The sequence below is a fragment of the Mya arenaria genome, chromosome 2, assembly GCF_026914265.1.
Source record: "Mya arenaria isolate MELC-2E11 chromosome 2, ASM2691426v1".
Classification (NCBI taxonomy): Eukaryota; Metazoa; Mollusca; class Bivalvia; order Myida; family Myidae; genus Mya; species Mya arenaria.
In genome coordinates, this window is record NC_069123.1 from 39,211,681 (window position 1) to 39,221,534 (window position 9,854).

General features: G+C 36.6%; 1 protein-coding gene across 1 annotated transcript; it reads left to right on the plus strand.

Annotated features, from left to right (window-relative positions):
* The first annotated feature begins 7,521 nt into the window (after window positions 1-7,521).
* Window positions 7,522-9,370, plus strand: LOC128244295 (uncharacterized). Its single transcript, XM_052962315.1, has 3 exons — window positions 7,522-7,860; window positions 8,221-8,388; window positions 8,612-9,370. The coding sequence occupies exons 1-3, from the start codon at window positions 7,815-7,817 to the stop codon at window positions 8,806-8,808; spliced, it is 411 nt and encodes a 136-aa protein (XP_052818275.1). The 5' UTR covers window positions 7,522-7,814; the 3' UTR covers window positions 8,809-9,370.
* Window positions 9,371-9,854: the final 484 nt, after the last annotated feature.

The following is a 9,854-nucleotide window of genomic DNA, read 5'->3' on the forward strand; positions in this document are numbered from 1 at the left end:
GTCATAGAGCTTTCATACTTGGCATGTGTCTTCCTTGTGACAAGAGCTTTCCAGCTGTGCAAGATTTGTAACTCTGTCTGCAATATTTAAGGAGTTATGCCCCTTTAACCGAAAACTTAACCTTGGCTATAACTTTTCAACCATTGATCATAGAGCTTTAATACTTGGCATGTGTCTTCCTTGTGACGAGCTTTCCAGCTGTGCAAGGTTTGTAACTCTGTTTGCAATTTTGATGGAGTTATGCTCCTTTGAAATTTTGAGTTTTTTTACAAAAGTGCCGCCTGGGGGGCATTCGTGTTTCACAAACACATTTTTCTTGTTTTTAGATGCATTGAAAATGCCCCTATGCAACTTCACAGATACCAAGACATATTTCCACAATTTCCTAGATTGAAGCAGTTTGGATTAAGCAGACGATAATTTTATCGGCGGGTTCAGGGTTAAACTATCGTAAGCAAAATTATGTGTGGCCGCAGCCTCTTAATATAGCGACAAAAACATTTGACGTCATCTGCGAAAAGGACCTTATTGCGGAACAAACCATGACGTACGTCATAAAGCAGCTGCTTTCACACGTTTATGTTGATATTTATAGTTTATACTGCACACAGAGTGATAAAATGTTTTTCTACTAGACTATACAGTCCTATGTGACAAAAAGTGCAGGCTTTGATCAGCCGCCGGGCAGAACGAGGCGTCTGGTCAAATCTTGCACATTGTGTCCCTCCATAAGGTCCTTTTCCCACACAACGTCATTTTTCAGCCGTTTTAGATCTGCAGTCCTGTGCTTTTCAGCTTATTGTAGAGCTAAGCCATTAAAATGTTTAGTGTCCTGAAAAAAAATGAAACTGCGTAGACGGTCAGTGTGACACGTGCTCGCTTAGCCCATTCAGCCCTAGCGACGAGTTTCAGCGTCCTTTGCAAAAACGTGTAAACCAGATCAGAGGGCTCCTGATGGAGCCCTCTGATCAGGGTTTCACTTTTTGTAAAAAAATTAGATTTATTCATATTTTTTTCTCAAAAAAATCCCCCAAAATCTCAGACTGAATTTGTCTTTATAGATCGCATGGAAAAGTCCATTTTAAGGCTAATGCTCAAGGAACTATCTGCACTTTTGTTTTAACGCACTTATGCCTAAAGTCGACAAAAGTAGACATAGGCAAATGGTGTAGACCCAGATAAGCGGACTATGTTTGCTCAACCTGAAATTTCCAAAAAAATCAAAAATCTTAACACTTTGGAAAGTTTGTCCTTATTGTATCAAAATAGACTGTTCCGTGGAATAAATTGGAAAATCCCACTATTAATTCAGGCATGAATAGTAGTGATGTACTGATTAATCAGAAAGTCAACGAATCGTTGACGAGTAGCCCTCTGACTTGACGATGACGGCCGCAAATATTCGTTGACGAAATTTGCCCAAACCCGAAAATGCTTCATTAGTACTGTAGAAGGCATGCGTCTTTGCCTTCGAAAAAATACTGCACTTTTATCACTAGTTTTTAATTGAAAGAAAGTATTTTTCTATAAGTTCTCTATATCCTCCTATATACCCCCAACTTTTGTGTCGGGGGATAACAATACTGTATCAAGCATCAAAGAGTATTATAGTAGTCATTTAACCTTTACAACATTAGTTCTAATGAAGTTTTGCAACTTTTCTCACAAACATTAATACTGTCCCTTTTAGTTGACTTTAGTCGATTAATCGTCAACTTTGACCACTGATTAATCGACGAACTTTTTGGGGGCTGATTACAATCACTAATGAATAGGTTAAGTGATTACCGAATTATTTTTTTAAAATGGTTCTTTCATATTTTACCTCATTCTAACTGCAAGTTCACGATTATACTAGCAAATGTTACTACCGCTGTTATGATATACCACTATACCGGTATATCGAGGGGTTGCTGCCAGAAGCACATAGCTCCTTCTGGCAGTAATCCCTCGATATCATTCGATGTAATTTACACAGGTTCTTAAGACCTCCAAACTGTGTGCAAGAATAGCGGTCCATTCAAGACCTAGGGACTGTTACAGAGGGACTTCGAAATTTCCTTAACATTGAGTTAATGTTTCGTTAATGTTTGCTGGTAAATAATGGTTACAGTAGTGAACTTGATTAAATTGACAACTCTTCCGGTTCCGGTTTGGTATTACTGATTGAATTATGGGATGTGTCAATTCTTATGCAAAATAGTTTGGATGCTGGGACTCTCACAGCTGGCGGTGTCTCACAAAGTTTCCATCTGTAGGTATTTGCAACGCTCAAATACATGTATAATGGCCACAAAATGTTTGAAAACGCTGGATTTTCTTAGTTTGTTAAAGCTTTTAATGGCATCATTGATTAAAAGGTTAAATACTGTGGTACACGTATTAAGGTTAGGTGTTGATAATTATGACAAAAAGTTATGTTTATTGTTTAGCGATTTATTAACACAACGAGCTTCATTAATACTAACCCTATCCAATACAGTAACAATTATTAACGTATAAAACATGATAAAAAGTATACATAATTCGAATTATCTGCACTGATTAACCCAATCATCCAAATTGGTAGAGCTGTTACGAGTATCCGAGTACTCGGATATCCGTGAATCAGGCCTAAAAATCGTGTACGGATATTCGTCATTGCCGAGACCGGTGGATCGCAATCTTTTGCACATTATATAAGTTATACAAAGTATAACGTTTTTGTTCATTATCTTGCCATTTTAAACTGTTCATTTCTGAACAGAAAGTAAAGAATCAATCTATAGGTAGCAACGAACCTTTGTCATTATATAAGATTCGATGATATTCTTGTATGAATTTTCAAAACACAAAAACATGTTTTGAAATTAAATCTTAAATCAGAATGACAATGAACAAGAAATTAATTATAATTTTATGGATATAAAATAATAAATAAATAAATCAGGCTTATTGGTTGACAGGACTGATACACACACGCTTTGTAAAATAAATAATTTGCCAGCATTAACGTTTGACTTAAATGATTCGTATGTGAGCTATTCACTAGGAGAAAGAAACTACTGAGTAAGAACAGTCATAAGGGTATTGCTAGTATTTGCTATCTTTCCATTGCTGTGTTGTTATTATTATGTCTCCCCTTCTCTGAAAGGGGGAGACATATTGTATTTGTAGTTATTCTTATTCTTATTCTTATTCTTATTATTCTTAGTCTTCTGGGATTTTTTTTGTCCGATGCAGAACTCGGAAACTACTTGAAGGAATTGATTGAAACTTGGAACATAGCTAGATGGCGATGTGAAGTTGTGCCCCTTGCAAGAGTTATAACTCTAGACCATTTTTTTGCAGAGTTATCTCCCCTTTTTCAATATTTTTATAGTGTACTTTGTCCAGAGCATAACTGAGAAACTACTTTAAGGAATTGATTGAAACTTGCAACATAGATGACGATGTAAAGTTGTGCATCCTGCAAGAGTTATAACTCTAAGCCAATTTGTTGCAGAGTTATCTCCCCTTGTTCAATAGTTAAATAGTGTAAACTTTGTCCAGAGCATACTATGACAATTACTGGATGGAATTTTATAAAACTTCATAGAATGGTAAAGCTCAATGAGAGGAAATGCATTATGCAGGGGCCATAACTCTACTTTACCTAATTACACAGTTATTTCCCTTTGCTACTTTTTCTTATTTGGAGCATACCATGAAAAGTATTGGATGTAATTTGATAAAACTTCATAGAATGATAAAGTTCAATGAGAGGGATTGCTTTGTACAGGAACCATTACTCTAATTTACTTCATGACAAAGTTGTCTCCCATTCTTTAGGTCAAACATATGCTAGGGGAGACATCTGTTTTCGACGCTATGCTCGAAAACAACACCCATCTAGTTTTCAAACTGAATTTCGATGAACAGATGATGAAAGCTATAACACAAATATCAAAATAGATATTATTTTACAACACAAATTTAAAGAAAATGATTTTCGTAAGGTGTTTATGTGGTCGTTAATTAATGCTGATGATTCGTGGTTCGATCTGTGAATCGTCATCTCTGACTCGTGGATCGAATCGGATCGCCACTTGACCGGCGATCCACAGCCCTACAAATTGGACAATCATTATGTAATAATTAAAATTGATAATAGAACTATCACTAAAATATTTTGATGCTCTTTTCTGACAATATTGTCAATATTGTCAAACATTCTATTTTATCTAGAAGTCGGAGGCAAAATTACCTATTTATATTTCAAAGTGATATAAACCTTCAAAGCAAATAAATAGGATCCTGATGAAACAACTACAGATGCTGTCTCGACGGGGTCCAAACTACAATTAAGACATGTTATAACTAAATCCATACATTTTGAAATTTTAAATTCATTCAGCCCTAGTGTCAAAGATAAGCGTGGAATCATACCGATTCGACCCAATAGCTTAATGCATTTTATATATTATATATAACATATTGGGTCTAAAGCCCCAGTAAAATGATGGGTCTGACCCAAGAAGTTGGTGACACTAAAAAGGTACCTATGTCTCAAGATTTTCTGATGTATATTGATATACATAGCATTCCAACAGTCAATCTATACTGTATATAGGACAGTGACGCCTGTATCACTATTATATCTAGTAGGTCCCAATAAATATGGATAGGATTATAGTCCCAATAAGTTGGCGAGTTTAAGTATATATATATATATATATATATATATATATAAAGTGTTTTGCTTTCCAATACGCTGACTCATTTAAATACATAGGTTGTTTTTGAAAAAAAAAATGGCCGAGGAGTTCCGAATGCTACAAAGAATAACACGGAGTTTGCGAAATTCGCTATTTTCAAAGAGAGCAAAAAGGTGTTTGTATAACACAATATTAGTAACATTAAATTGGCACTATACAAGATATATGCATTGGTACCACAACGCCACACACAGAGCCTTGAGCAGTTGACAGAAAGAGCCAGTAACTTTCTAACATTTCTTGAGAAATCTAGATTTCACGTTGACGTTGTACACATCAAACAAGTTCTTGTTGAACAGATTTTGTTTGTTTTGCGAACTTTTATTGTAAACACAACACGTTGATCTTACGTTGTGGAACTGGAATCCGCGATTTTTGAATATCACGCTGTAAAATCTCTGAAAAGGGAAACAAACAGACCATACTATCCCGCTTACAGTACTGTTAAGACCAAATTTTACACTCTTGTTCACTAGGAGTGCACTAGTAGTGAATTATTTGTGCACTATGGATAAACTAATGTAGTCTATAGTCTATAAGATAAGCCAGTATTGATTTTCCTGGTCCACTCAGATTGGCCTTACTATATTGATTTAATTTTACTGATAAGATCATTTCCTCAAGCATTTACAGTTTACTGATGACTTTATGATGTTAATCATTTTATGGGCCTGTAACTAAAGACAAAGGGTTTCTACCCATCATTTACTGATTATATTTGACAATTTTTAATTCTAATGTAGGTGAAATGAGAATAAAACATTTCTTAACTAAATACAATAATTTTTTTTGACTAACCAGGCATTAAAATTTATTGAATTTTAGCAAAATGATAAAATGCAAATTCATACTTTTGTGATGAGATTATGAGCTGTAACGGCGTTAGCACCGATAGGTCAGAACCAATAAAATAAACACAGGAAGTATCAGGAACCCTGCTGTGATAACATTAAAAATGGCAAAAAGAAAAGAAAAAGGAATTATCCTATGCATCCAACCATTTAGCAGGCATTACAATGAATGCGTTCCTATTAAACTTGCTATTTGATGTAAAAATACATGGTATGGAAAATAATTCTATACAATTTGATTAACAGATGATGAAAAGTGTCCTAAAGAAATAGTAGTTTTATTTTATAATGCAGTTGCAACACACAGTTATTCTTACTCTATAGCATCGTAATAATGCCTTTAATATGATTTAAAAAAAATAAAAAAAAAATAAACGATTAGTCAAACACTGACAGATCTGAGATTTGACAGACAGCAGGAGGCAATAAAGATAAAGATCAATACACAGATTTGTGTACTATTGGGGGGGGCACTTAAAGAAGGCTTAAATTAGCCTTCAATGGATAGTATTTCATTTGATAATGAAGCAGCAGGACCAATTATACAAAACATTTAAAATATGTGTTTATCTATTATGTGTTTCAAATCAGAAATGCAATTAATAAATCTGGGTACAATGTATTAAATATACTATAATAATTAATGGTGTACTTATTTGATAAGGATTGCTGTCAGGTTGTCACCTTAAGTCGTAATACATTTGTTAAACAAAAATAAACATAAAATTGAAAGTTTCAGTATAGATGGAAGACAATCTTTGTTTATATAACCTTTGAATCAATCAACATTATCAATTCGGAAATGAAATCGGATTTCAAGCACGTGTTTATAGATATTTTTGACAAAATCTAATGCGAGCCGTTTAATGTGCCGCACAGGCAGAGAATATTGTACATATCCGTATGTTGCCACGCATTCCAGGATATGTCACGTGGCCAGTGTCATTCCACGCATTCAAAGACTTGCCTCGTGGTCAGTGTCAATCCACGCATTCCGAGAATTGCCTCGTGGTCAGTGTCAATCCACGCATTCCGGCACTTGTCACGTGGTCAGTGTCAATCCACGCATTCCGGCACTTGTCACGTGGTCAGTGTCCATTCACGCATTCCGGCACTTGTCACGAAGTCAGTGTCAATCCACGCATTCCGGCACTTGTCACGTACGTGGCCAGTGTCCATCCAAGCATTCAGGCATTTGTCACGTGGCCAGTGTCAATCCACGCATTCCGAGACTTGTCATGTGGTCAGTGTCAATCCACGCATTCTGAGACATCACCTAGCCAGTGTCAATCCACGCATTCTGAGACTTCACTTGGCCAGTGTCAATCCACGCATTCTGAGACTTCACCTCGCCAGTGTCAATCCACGCATTCTGAGACATCACTTGGCCAGTGTCAATCCACGCATTCCGAAACTTCACTTTGCCAGTGTCAATCCACGCATTCCGAAACTTCACTTGACCAGTGTCAATCCACGCATTTCGATACTTCACTTGGCCAGTGTCAATCCACGCATTTCGAGACTTGTCGCTCAGTCGCTCAAATTAGCAAACTGTTTGTTCTGTGCCCCTGTTGCATCGCAGCGCAAAACTGCAAGCGGATAACTTACCACAATTGGTTACCGCAAACCTAAATATAACTCCTGCTTAGAAACTGACAAATTGGTAATTAATATAAATTATTTATAGCAGACCCAAGTTCGGTGAGTGCAGTGCAAATTAGATTTCAGTATAATACATCAGTAAACAAGTTTTATCGTCATGAAAAATCAAGCAACGTATAATACAAGTTCCCGAATATTGAATTTCCTTGGAAGGTGATCCAGTGTGAATGAAGGGTAATAGAATTGATGGTCTTGGCAGTCCTATTAGTTACCAGTCAGTTCCGCGAATTTACAAGATCACAGATGTGTGGCGAAGGCAATTGAAACCCCGGCGCACTTGAAATGGATCTTACGACAAATGGATTATTTCTTGAATATTTTAGGACAATTGTGGAGACAATCTGTTGAAGATGGCTTGAGATATCAACAATTGAGAAAAAAACATACGCCACACTAAAAAGCTTTCTAACTATGTCATATGGGAATTTTATAACAACGAATCGGCAATCGATGGAACTTAATTGTGGCTATTAATATGGGAACACAACGATATGTGACAGGTTTTTAATTGCTATGTCTTTCTCGGGAGGGTCAGGAGGAATTACTTATTTTCGGCATTCGGACAATGGGTGCGCTTACCGTACTGGTTTTTATGGGATTATTTAATTACGGTAAGATTGTATTCTTTTAAGAATTCTACAGGTAGATTACATTAATAATTCAGTAATATTTGTTTACATTTTTTGCCAACCGATCACCTGAAAGATCTTACAGTTCAGCAGCCGAGAATAATACATGCAGTAAATATAAAACAGCTTATGCGTTTTGAATGGAGCGTTTTTGTTTTTTTCTTCTTTTTAAAAAATATATATATATTTACATAATTTGATACTACAACCTTTAATTACATAGATACAAATAAAAATCCATTACACTTCTCTTTGGTAATGATTTAAAAAAAATGCATCATGTGAACGCCACAAATGACAAAATATTACATTAGCAGTTTCAAAATTAATACTAACTTTCAGGGGCGGGTGTACTGTGTTCGCAATGTGACAGTGATCTTGACCCCTACTGTCGAGAGATGCCCCCTCCGCCCGAAAACTGCACCCTCTGTACACTGTATTCTCATTTGGACGAGTGTTTACGCTACCAAGAGGTCAACTACTGCATCACCGAGCGCCGCTACATAAACGGTATTTCATTGGGGAATACTTGCCTTTTCTACATAACATAGTGGTCCGTTAACACAAGTTTTAATTGTTGGAAGACTGTTGTATTACCAGACAAAGCGTCCAAAACAAACTAATATTGCAATGCAGCTGCCTTTGTTTTTGTACCTTGGCAAATATACCAGTATTAGCGGAAACTAATCTGAGTTTCGCAGATATATGAAACGTGACAAATTTGTATTTTCAGACACCCTTGTGCGAATCACTCGAGATTGCAGCCCTAGTTCACTTCCCGAGACGTGTGAGACAATTACCAAACTGGACGTCCAGATTAAAGTATGTTTCAACACGTGCAAATACAGCGGATGCAACTCTTCTGGAAACGTCCGTTTTAAGCAAATTATCGTCATGCTCTTAGTAACAATGTCTACGTTTTTGAAATAATTAAGAGATACAGCGGTAGCAATTCTCCTGGTAGCTTCGTTTCAAGAAAGTAAAAGTCATTGTTTAAATGACAGTGTGTTTGTCACTGGAGCATTATTACGTAGTAGGAGACATACAGCGATAGCAACTCTCCCGTCAGCGTTCGTTCCAAGAAAGTATTTAGCATGCCGTTAGTGACAGTGTCTTCTGCCTGTATGATCGAAACAATACTTACTAGGTTGCCACGTGGTGTCCTCGCAATTCGTGGAAGTGACCTTCAGTTTCAGTGATTTTGAGTTTGAGCTGTACCGAACTTATTAGTGTTCAAAGATTTAAGCAAGGTGCTGTTCTGAAAATAAGGTTTCCATAAGGCTTATTAAATATGCCAATGTGAGTTTTGACGATTTATGTCACAACAACGTTTAACTCGTGAAGTTGACTGTTAGATGTGGTGATAACATTTAGGGTGAAATCTATACTATAACACAGTATTTCGTTGGCAAAAATTATCGGAAAGCAAACGGTTGTAACGCCGCGCTGACGTATCGTTCAAAATACAAGTGCTAACTTTCTTGGTGTTCAGCGGGAAATGCCCCGCAGATGCCGTTATCTTAATAAATGCGCATTTTCGAACGTGTATAGAACAATAAATGACTAAATGGGTATTTGGTCTTTGTTTTCGATGCCAAATGGAAATTTGGGGGCTGTAATCTACTACATGGAATGTTGGTTGTCAGAGAACTTAAATGTGAATCCGTCCGGCGATCCAATTGGTGGCGATGTGAGCGTTAACACTTATCAAGAACAAAACTACATTCTAAGAATAGTATATTTATATATTTGGACTTTCAAACCAAATGCTCAACTGTCTTCCATACATATGAAGGAAGTGGCCGTATGGGTGAATCACAAACGAAAACCAGCAGACGAATAACTATCGATATATACTGCAGGCATTAATCCATCATGGTTCTTTTTTATGAGATGGTAAAGCGTTTACTTGACGGCGGTCGTCAGTCATGTCCTCTCGCTCAAAATTAGCGTCAATACCTCTCCCAGTCTCGTCG